The 21009-nt window shown below is 31.6% G+C and overlaps 1 protein-coding gene across 3 annotated transcripts; it reads left to right on the top strand.

Annotated features, from left to right (window-relative positions):
• The first annotated feature begins 14507 nt into the window (after positions 1 to 14507).
• Positions 14508 to 19848, top strand: LOC107927799 (probable leucine-rich repeat receptor-like protein kinase At2g33170). 3 transcript variants are annotated; one of them, XM_041088103.1, is made up of 5 exons: positions 14519 to 14817; positions 15510 to 15569; positions 16091 to 19056; positions 19143 to 19477; positions 19544 to 19848. In XM_041088103.1, exons 3-5 carry the CDS (start codon positions 16101 to 16103, stop codon positions 19562 to 19564), a joined length of 3312 nt encoding a protein of 1103 aa, XP_040944037.1. In that variant the 5' UTR covers positions 14519 to 14817; positions 15510 to 15569; positions 16091 to 16100; the 3' UTR covers positions 19565 to 19848. The 3 variants fall into 3 exon arrangements, with proteins under 3 accessions (XP_016714403.2, XP_040944037.1, XP_040944036.1); XM_016858914.2 differs by having other exon boundaries at positions 14508 to 14817; positions 19143 to 19848; XM_041088102.1 differs by lacking the exon at positions 14519 to 14817 and adding an exon at positions 15036 to 15291 and having other exon boundaries at positions 19143 to 19848.
• Positions 19849 to 21009: the final 1161 nt, after the last annotated feature.

Raw genomic sequence — 21009 nt, 5'->3', positions numbered from 1 at the left:
CCACTCAAATTTCATTTGGAGCATGAATCAAATTAGTTAGATCGGGAATTGATTGTGTAACTGATCCGAATACTAATAAAACTCCGTTAAGGATGGGTTTGGATGGGCGATTGGGTGTGGTGTGGTGTGTTTAGCCTACTTTTTGTCTCACACTACAGTGTTGCTACAGTATCTAATCTCACCGTCACCGCTGTTTTTACACTAACCGCAAGTAAACGCACCGCCCATCCAAACTCACCCTAAGATTAGGAATCAGAAAAAAATTTACGGTTTAACTGCAAATCGTGGACCAGATAAACAAATAGGTATTTTTATTTCTCATGCTTAAGTTAAAATAACTATTAAATAATAATTATACACAAATTACAACTCCTATGGAACAATAAATGTGGCTCCACTTGAATTCCCACATAATTATTATTTCAATTTTGTTTCTCCCAAATCAGTTCTATATATTATTGGGTTTTAAAAATTGATCGCAAGCCCACAACAAATGTGGATTGATAAGCCCACCAACAATTTTCTTTTTTGAACTTTGAAATATTAATATAATGTATTTTAATAAATTAAATAACTAAATGAAGAAATGCAATATACATTTTAATAAATTCATATTTATTTTTAATAAATTTAATAACCAAATGAAGGAAACGTGAAAAAGAAACATATTTGTTGAGAAATAATGTAGAAAACATGAATTCATATTGTTGACACCATTTTTTTGTAAAATGGGGTCGACTTGGATTTTGAAAATGAAAACGAAAATGGGAGTCGCCGCCAATCTTTTTTGATGAGGTGTGATCGGGCCACCTCAAAAAGTAGTTGTTTTTAATAAACAATTTGATTTTATTAAAACAACGATTTTGGGTCCACGAAATTCAGGAAAACGGGTTTGGGAGTCGGTTACGTACGAGGAAGGATTAGCACCCTCGTAACGCCCAAAAATTGGTACCTAGTTGATTAATTAGTGTCTTAGTGTCGAAGATTGAAAATTTTGAAGAATTTTAAAAATACGATCCTTTATTGAAATGTTGAAAATTTTCGAGAAAATGACATATTTCACGTTAATCGAGGAAAAGAATTATATCTAGTAAGTTAGAATACAATGTCTTAAATTCCCGATGCGCGAATGGATGCCAAAACTTTACTTATTTAAAAGATATTTAGCTATCTCGGATTAAAAAAAAGGGATCATGCCCAATAAGTTAGGACACGGTCTTTTCTATATTCTTGAGATCGTTTAAAACTTGAGTTTGAAAAGATTCGTGTATTTAGATTTATTGTGAAAATCGAAACCCCGTAAGTTAGGGTACGACCTTCTCTAATCTAAACATGAGATTTTGCTTATTCAAAAAAATCATAATTTATGCATTGAAATTAATCTAACTCGGAATAGTAGAGCACGACGTTAATGTGCGTAGCAAACAATGATGAACATGATAATGTAAGCATAAATAATACGCACGACATAGTAAACGAGATAAATAATAGGAGAGACTAATCGATCATATCACAACAAATAAATGAATTAATAATTAAGACATTCCTTTAAAATAATAACGAACATATACGCAAATAAATAATTAACATCGAGTGAAACAAAAATGCAATAAATAAAATTAATAAGACTATAAAAAGTATAAGAATGTGTGCATATATATATATTAAAATTGTCAAAAATATAACAAATATATATATGTATATATAAATTATAAAATATATGTACATATATGTATTATAAGATATATCTATATATATAAGTATACGTATATTTTAAGATTATAAAGTATATACAAAAAAGAATATATGTATGTATATATATATATTGGAGTTATAAAATGTGAAACACATATATATTATAAGAATGCATGTATATATATATATATTAAAGTTATAGAATATAAAACACATATGAATGTATAAATATATAAAACATAAAATATATGTGCGTATGTATATTATAAAAATGCGTATATCTACGAGTATAATAAAGTTTTAAATAAAGATATAAATAAGCAAACAAATAAATAAATGAATGAATAAAGGATTAAGATAAAAGGGCTTAATTGTAGCTCAAATTAAATTGGCAGGATAGATTAAAATAAAAATAAATAAATAAAGGGAAAAATTTCAAATGCGCAAAGAAAAGCGGGGATTAATTTGGAAAATATCCCATTTCGGCAAAACGGCGTCGCCCCAAGGAGGTACCCACGCTTGGTCCATGGACCAAATCAAAAAAGAAACAAAATTATGTGGCCAAAATCAGGAAATGCAACAAAGACCGCGTCGAAAATACCGCAAAAGCGGAGGGGCCTATTGCACAAATAGCCCATTTGACGAAAACACGCGGATCCCCTTTCTGGAGTGGGTCGGGTCGCGGATCAGAGACCAAAACTACGTCGTTTTGGTCTTTGAACCTAAACCCCAAAACGGTGTCGTTTAATAACCTTATTTAAACCAAAATTTTTTAAAACAATTCATTTTTTCAGTGTTCAGGAAAAAAAAAAGGCAGAACCACCGCCCTTTCTCTCAAAACTCCGGCCAGGATCCGGCCAAGTGCTTCGGCGCACCTCCGTGGTAGATCCGCCGCAAGCGGCGGCCGGAGGTGCAAAATCGAGCCTTTCTGGTCCCTTTTTGAACCCAATGGCCTCTAGAGCATGGATTCAACTTCGAATCTCGAGAAAGGTGAACCCAAACCCGAAAAAAACAAAGAGAAACTGTTCGGTCTCTCCTCCTCCGGCGCGGCGCAGGTGAGATTTTCTTTTTCTTTTGTTTTTCTTTTACTTATAAATGTTTTAAAATATACTTGTAATAAATAAAAAAAATGAAAGAAAAAGATAACGAAGAGGAAACACACGGCTCAACCTTTTGAAGTTTCTTTTTTGCTTTTTTATTTTCAATGTTCGTAAAAAAATGTACAACGAGAATATTTTTGGCTTTTATAGCCATATTACAACCGTTGATTTTCATCTTTTTGTTTTTTTGCTCTTTATTTTGCTGGATTCTTCTATTGCTTTGCATTCATTTCTCTCTGCAGGTGTCAGAGGCATGCGATGCGCGTGGAGGCGGCTGGCGTGCGACAGCCAAGAGCAGGCCTAAGGGCGGCGGCTGCAATAGGGTTCCCTTTAGCTAAAAATTTTTTAAGTTTTGTGGGCTAAGGTTTTTTTAATTTTTTTGGGCCTGTTGGGTCAGTTGTAAAATGGGCTGTTAATTAGTTTGGGTTTTGTTTGGGTCATATTGGGCCCCGGGCAAAAATGGGCTCTTACACATATTTATTGATAAATAATGTAGAGAGCATGAATCTAATAAGGCAATATTGCATGATTTTACTTTATAAATTGATTTTCATAATCATGCAAATTTCAAACTAAATTGAACTACTTTTCCAAAGCATTTTTGATAAATAAATCGAATTCATAACCTATTATAATGGGATATTGGAAGAAATTAAAATTACGAAGATGATGCTTTGAAGGTTGATGAGGCTAATGTTGATGAGAGCAAACAAAAGAAATTTGCTAAGATTGGAAGACATGGTTGAATATGATCGTGCTGGCAGAATTATTAAGGGAATGTTAAACAATAGTATAAAGATTGTTAAGATTGTTAGCCTGTTATCAAATCTGTTAAGTAGTTGGTTAGGAGCAGTTATTCTCATATGAGTATATAAACTTCATTAATATGTTCATTCAAGAGATAATGAAATATTGATTAAAGAATTACACTATAGTTTATCTTACTGTTCATACACATTTTACACAGTATCTAACATGGTATCAGTCGCCTAGTCTTGGTACGTGCTTCCGCTTTCGCATTATGGCACCATTAGTCGATTCTACCTTTGCTGATCATACTAGTCCATCATTTTCCAGTGCATGCTTGGTTCAATCCTTCCCTCGCCATGACGCGGTGAAGCTAGAGGAAGGAAATTTTGTCCAATGGCAGCAACATATCCAATTGATAATAGAGGGATATGAGCTACAAGGATTCTTGGAGGGCACGTTGTCTGCTCCACCTAAGTTCGTCGCATCTCCAAAAGGTGCACTCACTCCAAATCTAGATGTGTATGTGTTTAATCAACAGGATAAGCTGTTAGCCTCTGGGCTCCATTCTACAATTAGTTCATCTCTTTTATCATGCTTTACATCTGCTAAATCTGCATGCGAAGTATGGAGCACTGCGAATCGTCTTTACGCTGCTTCAACTAGTGCAAAAGTTTCCCGTATTAAACATGATCTTCACTCTACAAAGAAGGGTGATTTAACTGTAAAAGAGTATGTTGCGAAAATAGAAAATATTTGTGCATTACTTGCAGCTTCTAGATCGGCGGTGCCAGAAGCCGAAAAGGTGGAAGTTGTTATGGCTGGCTTCTCGTCGGATTTTGATGCAGTGTTGACCTTGGCATCACTCTCGACGGAGCCTCTTCCCTTTCAGCGATTAGTCGACGTTCTCATGGAGTTTGAAAGTCGATAAATGCGAGTGGTATAAATTGATTTTCATAATCATGTAAATTTCATACTAAATTGAACTACTTTTCCAAAACATTTTTGATAAATAAATCAAATTAATAACCTATTATAATGGGATATCGGAAGAAATTAAAATTACGAAGATGATGCTTTGAAGGTTGATGAGGCTAATATTGATGAGAGCAAACAAAAAGAATTTGCTAAGATTGGAAGACATGGTCGAAAATGATCGTGTTGGCAGAATTATTAAGAGAATCGTCACGTAAACGTCAGAAAACTAAATATCTAATCAAAATTTGACTATTTGACAATTGTCCACTTGCCAGATAGCATTTTTTAAATAAATGTAAAATCCCATAAGTTTTTTTTATTTTATTTATCTTATTGCTTTTCATTCATCAACTTCTTTTTCTTCATCCATTTCCTTTACCAATAATGAAAATCTTTTAAAATATAAGAACATAAAAATTGTTGTGGTTTTCTTTTGATTGCTCAATTTATCAATTTCATACACCTTAAATTAGGCTACGGTTTACTATTTAATAACAGTTCAAAATGGTTCGCAATTCAAACGATTTAATCGCTCTCTTCAGACTGATATACTAATCGATTCCTGATCCAACCAATTCGATCAATTGGTTCAATTCGATTTAAGCAATATTATAATTGAATGCTTTAACTTTGTTGTTTCAACCGTCTAATTTCTGAGCCCTCCATTAATAATTGACTGATAGACTTCTTCCTATTAAACAAGAGCTATCTTCCTCTAATTACCCGAATAAGTACCCCCAAATGAAATCCCTAAAACGCTGCTCAATCTATTTACAAATGCTAGTTGGAATCATGGGAACTTGCATCAAATAATTAGGAATGGACATTAAAACTGATTTAACCAAGGTTATTCAGTCAAATATGTGCCATTCGAATGACGAAATGAAAGTGAATTCGTATATGTGATGGCATTGAATGGCTTGTAAGTATGATAGTATAATTGGTATGTTTAATTTGTTGAAATGATGACAAATTGTGGTACATTGGTTTGATTGATATTAAGATCGAATAAGGGAGCGTTTGGTGTATATTTGGAATTAGTGTTATGTAGGTTTTACACGTGTTTATAGGCACCATTTGAGTATAATTCGAAAAGTACGTTGATAAATTGAAAAATATCGTATTTTTGTCTAAACTTTCTCATACTTTGAGTAGATTTTTGAGCTCAAACATATAATCCAATCTTTAGTTAATATTATAGAGATATTAGTTCAATTTAAAATTCAGTGTGATTGACGAGTATTATTATATTGTTGAATTTGATGATAATTTTATTAAAATATTATTAGTAATATTAGTTTATTTTTTGATTAATTATTTAATTACATTTTTTAAATCTAATAAAGAATACGTCCGATTAAATTTTTTTTTTACTTTTTCAAGCCCAAAAACTCATACGATATTTAAGAGGATTTGAATAAAAATATTAAATCCAAAAAGTGAGCTAACCCGACCCAAATAATAAACTACACTATACTTAAAATTCGATATTTTTTTTATAATTTTTTGTTTTTATATAAAATGAGTATAGCCTACACACGCCGAAATTTGAACATAAAACACTACTATTTTTAATTAATCTTTAATTAATTAAACATAAACCTTATTAACCAATTTGGTGGGTTACAACTAATCTCCACCATCGTTTGGCTGTAAATGGTCTAATTTCTCAATTGATCCTTCAATTAATTAAAAACTCATAATAATTATTTTTTTACAACTTTTACAATTTAATTATTGTACCTTAATTAACTATTCAATTGTCAAAATTAAGGCACCAAACTTTAATTAACCTCTATACTATCCTCGTATTTACGGGCTCAAATATAAAAAATGAGATTCCGAAATCACTATTTTTAATACCACTAAAAAACAAGCTATTATTTTAAAAAATTGACAGCAACCCACCAACAACTTTATTTGTGCTTTGACATATTATTATCATGCATTTTAACAAATTCAAGAATTAAATGATGGAATGCCAGAAAAGAAATATATTTGTTGAGAAATAATGTAGAGAGCATATATTTATATTTATTTTTAATAAATTCAATAACTAAATGAAAAAAAATGGGATATACATGAAAAAGAAACATATTTATTGAGAAATAATGTAGAGAGCATGAATTTAGTAAGGCAATACCGCATGATTTTACTTTATAAATTTGTTTCCATGATCATAATAAACACATAAATTTCATATTAAAATGAACTATTTTTTTCTCAAAACATTTTTGACAAATAAATGAAATTTCTTAATCTATTATCATAGGATGTTGGAAGAAATTAAAAGTAAGCTTACAAAACATTATGGTTTGAAACAGTTAGTAATTTTATCAAGGATCTAATTATTACTGTTTAATGATTCGGAAGTTCTAGCGATAGAACTGGAAGGTTATTACAATATAATCCTTATAATTTTTTGTAATTTTAAATAAATTCATTATTTCATTAAAGTATTTTAATTTTTAATTTTTTTTTGTTGAATTAGGGAAAGGAAATTGTGTTTTGACACCAAAGATTCAAACCTTGAACTTACACGTGGAAGACCATTGGGTTTGAAATTTAACACTCAAACATGTTGCAGATGCCTATTTCAATTTTTTATCAATAGGACGAAACGGTGGCAAGATAGAAAGAGTTACATTTAAATTTACGAATGGATTAGATATCGATACTAGCACCGGAATGGTTTATTTTATCAATAGGAGCACTATTTTTTTCCAAAAAGTTACAATCAAAAATAAAAATGGCAAATTTTGGTAATTCTAAACATCGGAAAATTAGAAACATTTAAAAATGGAGTTACAAATCCAACTTGTATAAAGATTAACGAAGAAGCTAATATTTTAAAAACTTTGTACATTCAACTCCATCAATGAAATCAACGAATTTAGAACAAATTTATATATTGAATCTGTCTGGCATCTAAATGCTTAATTGTTAGATTTATTTTTAGAAGCATTTTTTTTAATTTTGTTTGTTTTTATTTTCCTCCTTTTTTTTAAAAAGAAAGACATTTTTTTAAACAAATGAATTTGACGGGGTTCCAAAGGAGCGGTGGCTAACTGATGTTCACTGGCAGTTTGGTCACTATGGCTTGCGGTGATTTGGGCCTTGGGGTTTATATTCAGGGCCTTTGACGGCAATGGAGGCTGTTGAAGCTGTGATTTTTTTGTTAATTTGTAATCAGGGGTAGTTAAGGGGTTGTTAGGGACCCTTAAAATAAAAAAATTGTAAATTGATCTCCTCTAAAAATTATAAAATTTTGATTTAATTTTTTAAAAAATATAAAGATATAAACCGTTAAAAATTATAATTTAATTCCAGTCCCTAAAAATTTTTTCTAGCTTCACCACTATTCATAATAGTACTCCCATAACAACTATGCTCCTCCATAACAATACGTCCTAACAAGAACTCAACTCCTGTTGGCTAGGGTCAATTTAGATCGGATTAATCCGGAATTTAATTTTTTTGAATCATTTCTGATTTAAGTCAATTTTAAATATGCTTATTTTGGATTAGGTCATTTGGATTTAAAGACTAAAACCGATAGAAAAAATTAAGATTAGCACTCTTTTGACCTTTTTATTAGGTCAGGATTAGGCTTAAAACGCAGCTTCATGGCTCGTTTTCAATATTATTACCTTAACTAATAATATTAATGTTGAGGGTCTAAAATCTTGATGGCCCAAGTTCGAGTTCTATTCAAATTTTATTTCAGTTTAAATAACCCAAAATTTGAAAGCCAAAGAAGTTATTGTAGATCAATTTTTGTTTTTGGAGGTTACATAAGATCTTTTGTTTCATAAAGTTCCCATGAAGAGATAACCCAAATAGACAACTTGACAAGCTTTTTTTTTTATATTTGATAACAAAAGTAAATAAAATAGAATATTAAAAAGGTAGTCGATTGAGTCTTAGCTTGATTGATCTGGGCATTATTATCAATATAGGAAGATGCGGGTTTGAGTGGTTGAAGCACATCATCCTTCTATTTATGGATTGAAGAGGAGCTACGAGTAGTTTTAAGCTTTGCGTAAAAAAGAATCCATATTATTTAGTTACATTAAATTTATAATAATAACTAATATAATATAAAACTTTAACAAATTCAAATGAAATAACCCAAAATTTAGGTAACCCTTTGGCCCAAATTAATAAAAGAAGTTATCCCCATCTAGCATATTCTAGAGTTAGCCCACTAGCCATACCCACTTTTACTTGTTTCATAGAGTTCCCATGAAGAGATAGCCCCAAATAGACAACTTGACATGCTTTTCTTTATTTGAGAGAATAAAAGAAATAGAGAAAATATAAATGTCACAAATTTTAAAATTATACATAAATTTTGATTTAATGTGTAATTTGATATTTTAATTTTGATTTAGTGTGATTATACTGTTAAAACTTTGATCGTGGTTAAAATGTATACATGAAACTTTAATTGCGATTCAATCATATATATTTGAATGAATAAATACATCAATTTATTTCTATATTGAATAAATATAATTATTTACATCTGCAATATATAAACATAAAATGATATTATATCGATAATTTATAAAAATTTGATTAAATGAAAATTTTATGTACAAAAATATACATTAAACCATAATTCATATATAATTTTGAAATTTATCCCGATCTAAATTCAATGTTGTTTTAAATGCTCTTTTTTTTTCTTTTATAGATAACAATTCCAGCCTGCTTCTTCCGGCTTAATTATTAGTTGGCAGCAGCAAGTGGGGTTTTTTTTATTCGGTGACTAAAATCACAATTTCTAAAAGTTTAGGTAAAAATATACACCTAAAAAATGGATTTGTGCAAAAAAAATTATCCCACTTGGATTGATTTTCAAATTTCTAATATTTTTTATACATATAATGTAATTTATTGAAAATTTCATATATTTTAATACAATGTTATTATTAAAAAATATATTTAAAATTTTAATAAAGGAAAAATATCAAATTATATTATATATAACTATTAAATATTTATTAAATTTTTAAATATAAAAAAATAGTATGAATGGGCCTATACGAGATAGGATTAACCGTTTACACATATTAGTGGGTTTGGACAAAATTTGAGATTTATACTTTTGTTGGACTAAGCTTGGATAACTATGTATTGTATCGATACCATACAGGGGCTCGAACCCATTCCATGAACACCTCTACTTAAGTCAAGTCATCAACCTTAATCTTAAGTCGGTTAAAGTACTTGGGAGGTCATTGTATTATAGGAATTGAATCAAGTTAGTCCCATTATTATCAAATGGACCAATTTAATCACTATATTATTAATAATATGAATTGTATAAGTCTTGTAACAAATTTAGCATTTGTTGTATAAAAAAAGTTTTGAAATTTTTTTTTTCAATTACAATTCAATTTTAAACAAGAGATTTCATTTACAGAACCATAAAAGTTTTAAAAATATTAACTTTGTGAAACATTAAATGAAATTTTTATACAGAAAATGTTGAGTATATTCCAATTTAGTCTTATTTGGTTCTTTTCAATAGTACAGGAACTAAATTAATTTATTTAATAATAGAGAAATTAATTTAATCAAATCCCATAATAAAGGGGCTTTCAAATATATTTATCATTACAAACATTAAATCAAATAACTAATTCATAAAAAAATATTTCGTCTAATTTGCAAAATTGCCTAGGATTTGTCAGTTTTGTTTGATCTAGTCACATGGCGTATTTAGAAAAACAAGAATTTTCTTATTTTTCAAGGAATGCCATGGAATGCGAAAGAAATTATCAAAGGTTCGTATAGTTGGGTTAACTAGTATGCGTCTTTTCGCAAGGTGAACTCTATTGTGAGACAAGTTATGAGGGGCGAGTACAACTAGATGGGTGGTTGGGTGCGAATAACTAATGGTTCGGTTAAGGTAAAATTGGGATATGCTACTGTAGGGGGAATAGATTCTTGGTAATTTTAACCGACGGTTAGGAAATGCCCAGTCTTTGATGCTGAGCTATGGGGTATTTTAAATGGGTTGTCAATATTGCAAGGAAAGCTATACATGAATATAATTCGAGGTCCTCTAACTTGACGTTAATCAGACATATACAGAAGCTCCCGAAGAATGTAGCCAAAATAACTTTTGATGGGAAAAAAGGGTTGTATTTATTTACAGAAATTTTTTTATTTTAGTTTAATTAACTGTAATTTTGTTGTTTTAAAAAAAAAAAGGTGTAGTCAACCAAAGGGAATAATAACACATTAGCATATGCCAGCTCCGATTCGTAGATTAGGTGATGATACATAAATATTTGTAAATTTTAAGATTAAAGAAAATATGGCGTGTTGACCAATAATCAACCTCTTCAGATCCAAAGTACTAAATAAAATATTATATGCACAAAATTAGAGGAAGAAAATATGTACATGAGATATATTAAATCAAAACTTTCTCCACACATTCAACCGATGGATAACATCTGTACATTGGGTTTTAATTTAATTAATATTGATATTGTTATCAGTGCGGAAAGATATAGGTTTGAGTATTTTAAAGCATATTATCATTTTATTTAAGAGTTGATCAGGAGGGACTATAAGTAATTTTATGCATTATATAAAAACATTTTCTATGTGTTTTTATGTAGATGGATCACATCTGTCGATTGAGTTTTAATTTAATTGGCGTAGGTATTGTTATCAATGTAGAATGACGTGGGTTTGAGTGTGCTGAAATGCACTATCTCTTTATTTAAGGGTTGGGGAGGGGTTATGAGTAGTTTTAGGCATTGTATCAAAAAGAACATATATGATAAGAATTTATAATGAGATTAATGTTAAAAAAAAACAAAACCACATTTAATTGGAAATAGTATTTGGTTCGATCAATTGTTTTATTTTATGTTGCAACACAAATTGGAACAAGCAAGTATAATTAACAGGTTCGAAAGCAAGCGAAGCAAATAAAATGATTAACACGTAATATTCGTTAATGCAATTCGGATTCAACAATCTTACTCTATAGAGCTTTAATGAATGATTTTATTTAGCAATCGATCTAAATTACTTATTGTCTAAAGCTCAATTTATCCTTACAACATTGGATAATTGCAATTTCGATAATGAACCTCAATTATTACAATTACTCACCCCAAACATCCCACAATCAACGGTTACGCTCTAAAGAATACCTGAATATACAAGTACCATTATACAAATCAAATAAGATTAGAAGCTACAAAGAAAACTCTCACACAAGCATTCGAAAAGATGCTCTCTAATGAGCATCGAAGTAATTTATTTGTAAGATGTCATTAAGAGACCTATGCTAACAAAACTTGGTTTCTTATTTTTTACTTCTAAGCTTAATAAATTATATGTTCTTATCATATATGTTTCTATATTAGTGCTTCAAAACAACCATTTAAGATAGAGATTGAAGTTAAGGAATATTGACATTATGAGTTTTTTTTTTCAATAAAGATTGTAGAGATTTAAATTTGATTAATAAGATTAAAAGTATCACTAGCTTTGTTACTATCGAGAATTTTAAGTAATTTCATAGGGGTGTCGACCCCTTCCATATTAGCATATGACAATTTGATAATCAAACTAGCAACATGATTAATTTCCTTAGGAACATATCTTATCACCCAATACTCCTTATTCTGTTGCATCTATTGAATTTACCTGACTATAGTTGAGTTCGAGTTTGTCAAAGTATTGTCTTGGATCGCTTGAACTATCTCCAGACTATCAGCCTGGATCAAAATCCTATCCAAACATCATTCTTGTAATAGGATCAGTATATCTAAAATACCCCGTAACTTGACATCAAATTTATTTAAATTTCATGAATTAAACTATAAGACATGTAAATGAAAATTACCATATATATTAAGAAATAATCTTGAAATTGAAAAGATATAAATCCTAAATCCAAATATCTTAAAATCCAAACTATTTCAACCCAAATCACCCAATTTCTGTGCTTTATTTGTTCCTTAAGAAATGTAAAAGTCCCAAAACCAAGTTTCTTAAGGAAGTAGACAACTTTTTTCCAAAATTTTGAATAAAAAATGGTATAAAAATCAAGAATGAAGGCTGAATCATCTCTCTGCCCAACAAATCTTGGAAATTGCAATTTTTCTTCTTATTCTCATATTACAAAGACCAATATGGTCAATTTTTACCTACTAAACTAAAATTCATACATGAATTGTGTATGATAAGAGTGGAGATGAGCCTACCCCAATAGTTGTTTTTCTTTCTTTTTTTTTTAAAGCAAAATCTTATAAAAAATTAATTGGATCATAAATGAATCGATAAAAGATTTACATTTAAATATTTAATTAATATAAATCCTAAATTTGATTTCTAGATAACCCTCTAATATTATTCTTCATATAAAAAGAATTTATATTCTCTTTTAGCGGTCAAGAAAATCCTTAGTGTTCTTAATATGCATGATGATCTTTTTGTTCCTACGATTTTGAAGTGCAAGTAATTGATGTCGCCGTTGTCTTTATGTAATTTGACAAAATAGCAGCGTAACTTCGAGAGCAAGAGTACCTCCTCATAAAGGGGTCGCAGTGACCAGGCTCGGGTGATTGTTTTCTACAAACACAGATCTCTGTAAAGTCGTAAGACCATGTATGGGGGCTGCGTCTGCCTAATGTTGGAAGGTCAAGGATGTTGGTGACTTGATGACAGGGGAGTCGACGATCGGAGCCCCGTGAACATTGGTTGTAACTATAACAATTCTAAAGTAGCGAAATTCCTTGTCGGGTAAATTTTGACCTGCACAAAAATCGTAACGATCTGAGCACTGTCTCGGAGAGAGTTTTGATGAAATAAGATACATAAATATTTTTAAAATTTATATAACATAAATTATTCATATTATTGTAATTCATATATATATAAATTTTAGGTATGAAACTCAGCTTTCAAGATTGCATGATTAGTTACCAGACATTCAGCTTTCAAGATGTAACATAAAGCAAAGTGGTTAGACAGCTTAAGCCGCTATCTCACCCCATTTCGTGGGCCCGGTCCGGTTCGATCCATGTAGATCCCTTTTGTCTGCTACATAATATATACATTTTACTTCACATCATTAGAGACTAAAAAGTGTAGGTCCCACATCTTAGTCATCATTTTATGCTTGTCTACCCAAATTTTAAGTACGTAATAATATTATTAATTGAGTTAAGACTTAATCTGTTATTATCAGTTGAATATTAGCTCGATTGATATAATTATTATTGTCAATAAAGATACGTAGATTTAAGCGCACTGAAACATATTATTTTTTTATTTATGGATTAGAAAGGAATTACGGATAGTTCTAGATATTATAGTAAAAGAGAAGATATATGATCAGAGTCTATAATAATATTATTAAAAAAATATTTTTACAGATTTTTTATAATATATTATTTTAAAAATATAATAATTTAAAATTTTACTTTTAAGAAGGGGAGAGATTAAATTAACCTTATACTATTAAAGAATAATAGCAATAAAATTTCCCATGTAATCAGAATTAAAATTCACTTTCGAAACAAAATTACCTTTTGAGATAAATGTATTAATTATTTTTATTTAAAATAAATATTATTTTAAAAAATAAATAGATTAAATTAATGAAATTAATATTTTATTAGATTCTATTTATGGGTTGAAAGAGGCTACGAGTAGTTTTATTTATTGTGTCAAAAAGAGATATTGTTAAAAGAAAAGAATATGTGATGAAAGTTTCTGAAATTATTGATTAAAATATTAAAAAAACCAAATTTTAATGTAATAATTTCTCCTTAAAAATTTTCACCAACTACAAGATAATTATCCTAAATAAAATTGGTTTTTAAGACATTGATATGATAATCATAAATAAATTACCCACAAAAGAAAAAGAAAAGATTTGCTTACCTGTACTTAAATATTCATGTACTTTAAATAAGCTCTTATATATATATATATATATATATATACTTTGCAGTAGCTACCTTGTAAGATCAAAATTGTCACAATTAATTCCAATAAAACCCCAAATTTCCTGAGATTTTTTCTTACCTCTTTGAAAAAGTTGACATAATTTTTTTTGTTTTGGTGCTTGATGGAATAACCCTCCCAATTTGATTTTTTATTTTATTTTATTTTGTTATTCCAATTTCTACATTGCTAAATCCATTTCTTTGAGGTTCTTTTGGTTGCTTAATGGATCAACCATTGCTGCCAAATCCAGATGCCAAAGAAGCAGAAGCAAAGGTGGTTTGCTTTGGTGTCTTATAGAAATAAAGTAAGTTCTGAAAAGTAACCTTTTTTCTTTTTCTTCCGTTAAATGCTTTAATGGGTCTCACCCATGGTTTTGCAATGGTTGTGAATGGTGGGTTTTTGTTTGCTGTCATTGTTAAAGCTTGAAGTTGATGTTTCGAGGGAAAAAAGTTCAATCCCAGAAAAGTACTGTTAGCTGTTTTTTCATGTTCTTTTACATGCCAGAATATATATTTTTTGATGGTGGTTATATGCTTAAGATTGAAAATTTTATTTTGTCCATGAGATTCGTTTTTTGTCTTGGGAAATATCAGATTTCTTTCAAAGTTTGATGGAGAAATGTGTATGTGGGGTTTACTGTAAAGTTTTTTTTTTTTTCATTTTATATTGGATGGGAATATACTATGCTGCCTTTTGACGGATTTTGAACATACACCCAGAAAAATTCTGCTTTTGACTGATAAAAGAATGTTTCATTTGTGTGCCAAAAAAATTGAATGTGAGTATTGCAATGTTGCAGAACTGTGTTTAATCTTTGCATGTTTGCTGTGTTATGGATCTCTCTATATAATGGAAAAATTAGGTGAAGGATGAGAAATTAATTTTTTACCATCTTGTTTTGTATCTTTTTACATTTAGTTAATTTGTGGAGTTGCTTTTAAGTTTTGTTGTTTGTATTAGTACTAAATGCAGTGGTTTTCACTTTGTGTTCATCAGGGAATTGCAGTGAAATTTGTGGAGTTGCTGCTTTTGTTTATCTCATAGTTCGATTACAAGGTACTGCAGGATCGATTGACCGAATAGCTATGCTTTTTATGTTTCATGTTTCACCCCTTTTCCAGCTTCTCTTTGTTTTTAATCTTTAAATTTGGGTTGATTTTTGGTGGGTTTTCAACTGGTTTCTAATCCGTTATACCGATTCCTTATATAGCTGGTTGAAATTTGTGAATTGATATGATAGTATTAGCAGAGTTATTTGATTTCTAAAGTTGAAGTTGGTGGTTTGTTTTGATGGAATGATTAGAAAATGGATGAATGTGTTTTTGAAAAGTTCATGTTTCTCTTTCAGATCCATTCTCGATTAGGGGTTTGGTCCATTGCCTAAAACTATGTTTTTTCTTTCGTTCTTGCGTGTTGGGAAGTTGGCATACTTTGTTGATAACCTGTTTGTAGATCCTTTCCAATGTGGTCAAAGTATAAAGTTTATCCAATGGGTACAAATGTTATCCTTTTGGTGGGTGCTATGGGTGTTTATGTTGTTCTTTAGGGTTGTAATTGCAGTAATTGCGGTTTTGCAGGGTACAGACTATGGCATTTACTAAAATGTTGAAGAATTTTGAATCAAGTAGGCTTTTGGAAATTGGATTTTGGAGGTTTTTACCGGTTTTTGCTCTACTGGTTACAATAACCGACGGGTTAAATTCTGAGGGACAGTTGCTACTGGAGCTTAAGAATGGTTTTCGTGATGAGTACAACTATCTTTGGAACTGGAAGTCCACTGATGAGACACCTTGTGGATGGACGGGTGTCAGTTGTTCTTCATACTACAAGCCAGTGGTTTGGTCTGTTGATTTGAGTAAAATGAACCTTTCTGGAACCGTGGACCCCAGTATTGGTGGGTTGACCCACTTGAAGTTTCTTGATCTGTCTTACAATCGGTTCAGCGGAAGTATTCCCAAGGAGATAGGAAATTGTTCGTTTTTGGTCTTTCTTTATTTGAACAATAACCAATTCAGCGGTCCAATTCCCGGTGAATTGGGTAGGCTGTCTTATTTGAGCAGTTTGAATATATGCAATAATAAAATCTCTGGTTCCTTTCCAGAGGAGCTCGGGAATTTGTCCTCCCTCGAGGAGTTTGTGGCATACACAAATAACTTGACTGGGCCATTGCCTCGCTCTATCGGGAATCTCCGGAAGTTGAGAATATTTCGAGCAGGGCAGAATGCATTTTCCGGTAGCCTTCCTGCTGAAATAAGTGGATGTCAAAGCTTGCAAATGCTTGGTCTTGCCCAAAACCATATCGGAGGAGAACTGCCTAAAGAACTTGGAATGCTTGGAAGTATGACTGATCTGGTTTTATGGGAGAATGAGTTGTCGGGATTTATTCCAAAGGAGCTTGGAAACTGTACAAGCCTCGAGACACTTGCATTGTATTCAAATGCTCTTGTGGGGCAGATACCTGCAGAGATCGGGAACCTCAAGTTTCTGAAAAAGTTGTACCTCTATAGGAATGAGTTAAATGGAAGCATTCCGAGAGAGATAGGGAATTTATCTCTTGCAACCGAAATTGATTTCTCAGAGAATTATTTGACGGGTGAGATCCCAACTGAGTTCAGGAAGATAAAGGGTCTACGCTTATTGCACCTATTCGAGAATCATCTTACCGGTGTCATACCAAATGAGCTTAATAGCTTGAGGTACTTGACGAAGCTTGACCTTTCGATCAATTATCTCACAGGTCCCATTCCTTATGGTTTTCAATATTTGACTCAAATGGTTCAGTTGCAGCTTTTTGACAATTTTCTTAGCGGTACCATTCCAAAGCTGCTCGGAGTATACAGCCCACTTTGGGTGGTTGATTTTTCGGACAACCATCTGACAGGAAAAATACCTCTTTATCTTTGTCGACGTGCTAACCTTATTTTATTAAACCTTGGAGCTAATAATCTGCTTGGAGATATCCCGACTGGGATTAAGAACTGCAAGACGTTAGTACAACTTCGTCTGGTTGGAAACCGGCTCAATGGTAGCTTTCCTTCTGAATTATGCAAATTGGTGAATCTTTCGGCTATCGAATTGGGGCAGAACAACTTCACTGGACCAGTTCCATCAGAGATCGGAAATTGCCAAAAGCTACAAAGGCTTCATATTGCAGAGAATCAATTTAATTCCGATCTGCCTAAGGAAATCGGCAATTTGTCCGAACTTGTGACTTTTAATGTCTCGTCTAATTTGCTTTCTGGACGGATTCCTCGTGAGATAGTTAACTGCAAAATGCTTCAGCGACTTGATCTCAGCCATAACAGCTTTGTGGATACTTTACCAAGCGAGTTCGGGACCCTTACTCAGCTCGAGATTCTGAAACTTTCAGAGAATAAGTTCTCTGGAGATATACCTGCAGCTTTGGGGAACCTATCGCGTTTGACCGAGCTGCAAATGGGTGGCAACTTATTTTCTGGTGAGATACCTCAAGAGTTAGGTTCCCTTTCGAGCTTGCAGATTGCAATGAACCTCAGCAATAACCACCTTACCGGAAATATACCACCGGAGCTTGGTAATCTTAATTTACTGGAATTTCTCCTGCTCGATAATAATAATTTGAGTGGCGTAATCCCCAGCATGTTTGAGCACCTATCGAGTTTATTGGGATGCAACTTCTCGTACAATAACTTAAGTGGACCTTTACCTGCTATCCCGTTGTTCCAGAACATGCCTGCAAGCAGCTTTGTAGAAAATGAAGGGCTTTGTGGTAGGCCCCTTCAAGATTGCAATGGCGATTCGTCTTCTCCTTCGGCGCTACCTGTGAATAATGATTCACGAGGAAGAATGATAACCATAATTTCAGGTGTTGTAGGTGGTGTTTCCATTGTTCTCATTATAATCCTTATATATCAAATTAGACGTCCACCTGAAATCATTGCACCGTCGCAAGAAAAAGAGATATCATCTTCATCTCCGGTTTCAGATATTTACTTTCATCCGAAGGAAGGGTTTACTTTTCAAGATCTAATCGAGGCTACGAATAACTTTCATGAGAGTTATATTATTGGACGGGGAGCTTGTGGAACAGTTTATAAAGCCGTTATGAATTCTGGACAAACGATTGCTGTTAAAAGGCTTGCTTCAAATGCTGAGGGAAACAACATCGAGAACAGTTTCCGGGCTGAAATTCTAACACTAGGGAAGATTAGGCATCGAAATATTGTAAAGCTTTACGGTTTTTGTTATCACCAAGGTTCCAATCTGCTTCTTTATGAGTACATGGAAAATGGTAGTTTGGGTGAATTGATTCATGGTAGGGGCTCTTGTAGCTTAGAATGGCCTACGCGGTTCACAATCGCCCTAGGAGCTGCCGAAGGTCTTGCTTATTTACATCATGACTGCAAACCGAAAATTGTTCACCGTGATATCAAGTCCAATAATATCTTGCTTGATGAAAATTTTGAAGCACATGTTGGTGATTTCGGTTTGGCAAAAGTGATTGACATGCCCCAATCTAAGTCCATGTCGGTGGTTGCTGGATCATACGGCTACATTGCCCCTGGTAAGTTCTTCGGCCTTCCATCTATTTGTCCTATCAATATTTTATTGTTTTAAATTATTGACAAATATATCCATTGTTTATGACAGAATATGCATACACTATGAAGGTAACCGAAAAATGCGACATCTATAGCTACGGGGTTGTTCTTTTGGAGTTGTTAACTGGAAAGACTCCCGTACAGCCATTGGATCAAGGAGGTGATCTCGTCACGCACGTGAGACATTATGTTCGTGACCACTCATTGACTTCCGGGATACTTGACGACCGCTTAAACCTTAACAATAAAAGCATCGTCGATCACATGCTAACTGTCTTGAAAATTGCTTTACTATGCACTAACTTGTCCCCACTCGATCGACCGTCTATGCGTGAAGTTGTAGTGATGCTTTTAGAATCCAAGGGGCATGACGACGACAACTCCATGACCTCTTCTTCTCATCAGTCTATGTGAGTACTCACATGTTCATTAACCGAGACTAAATATTTTTTGGCTGCTGATTCTTCCTGATTATTTAACCTGTACATATTTCCATGAAGAAAAAGATTATACAATACAATACAATGTAGTAACACCATTTGTGCAGATTTTGCTTCATACCTATGTATCTCAAACATTTTGATATAAATTAGATTCTCTGAAAATGTTGAAGCTATGTTTTACTGTCTTTTATTCGGACATAGATATAGGGATATGATCATCCATATGTAGTAAAGATTTGTACCTGATTTTCAGATTCTTTGCTGGAAACTTTTCCATGAAGGTCTTGTAAATCTATATTACTCTTGACTCTACTTTTTTTGAAGCACTCTTGTCTTGGACACCCTTATGAAGACATAATCCTTTTAGGACCCTCTAAATACATAGAAAAACTTTAAAAAAAAATATACTTATTAGAGTTGTGTGATTCGAATCCTTATTAAAGAAATAATAAAAATGGTAAAGCTAGGGGATATGTGTAGGATTTAAGGCCGAGGGCCGAAACTACTTCTATTTGACATTGATTAGAATAATATTTTTCAATCTTTAAATAGATGTAGTCGAAACTCCTCTTGTATCAATAGTTTTTAATATTAGTAAATTTATTCTTCTCTGTCCGTGGTTTTTTCTCGAGAGGGTTTTCACGTAAAATTTGTGTGCTTTTATTTTTCCTTATTTTTGCGATCATTCTATTGCTATTATCAACATCAATTTCAACAATATCTGTTTCAAGATGCATTCTCATATTTGACACTGACATTGTAATCCGAATAACATACTCGTGTCTGATGGTAACACTTTTAATAGGGCGGAGTAAAGAGGTTTGTTTTCTTATCTACCCAGATATAGTGAAATTTAACCTAAGCTCAACTATAATATTTTTTTTCTTTAAATCCTAAACCCTAAATATAAATGATATACCTGATCTTAACCAGATTTGATAATATATTAAGAAGTCCAAGAGTTATTGTTTATGGTAGGCTTAATAACAAATATGGCCACTAACGTTTACATGTTTTGTCAAAATGGTCATGATTGTATTTTTGAACAGTTTTTAGCCATCAAGTTTTGTTTTTAAACAAACGGTTTGATTTATTCATTATCTTTTTGAAATCTCTCAATAAACAAACATACATTCAATTTGAAACTTTTTTTAGATAATTACGTTTATTTTCTTTAAATTAAGAGTAATTTTTTTAAATTTCATGTATGATTTATTTATTTTATTATTTTTCACATGTAATTATCTTATTGAGTTACATAAGAAATAAATTAATCTCATTAAAAATATTCCATATCATCCCCGTTACTTTTTTTTAATGGTATTTTTATCAAATCTGTTAGAATAAACAGTTTGAAAAAAGAATAAAGGCTGAAAAATAATGAAATGAAACCAAACCCGGAAAAAAAACTTATTTGTAGGGAATCTCATTGTTGATCTTGTTTTGGGATATATTATCTGAATTGAAATTTTT

The sequence above is a fragment of the Gossypium hirsutum genome, chromosome D02 (genome assembly GCF_007990345.1).
Source record: "Gossypium hirsutum isolate 1008001.06 chromosome D02, Gossypium_hirsutum_v2.1, whole genome shotgun sequence".
Taxonomy (NCBI): domain Eukaryota; kingdom Viridiplantae; phylum Streptophyta; class Magnoliopsida; order Malvales; family Malvaceae; genus Gossypium; species Gossypium hirsutum.
Note: the sequence above shows the minus strand (reverse complement) of the source record. Positions and strands in the feature narration are given on the sequence as shown.

Excerpts from the sequence above, each read along its gene's own strand:
- LOC107927799 (XM_016858914.2), top strand. The coding sequence starts at position 16,101 with ATGGCATTTACTAAAATGTTGAAGAATTTTGAATCAAGTAGGCTTTTG. Across the intron at positions 19,057-19,142 it reads ATACGGCTACATTGCCCCTG|AATATGCATACACTATGAAG; the intron begins GTAAGTTCTTCG and ends TGTTTATGACAG.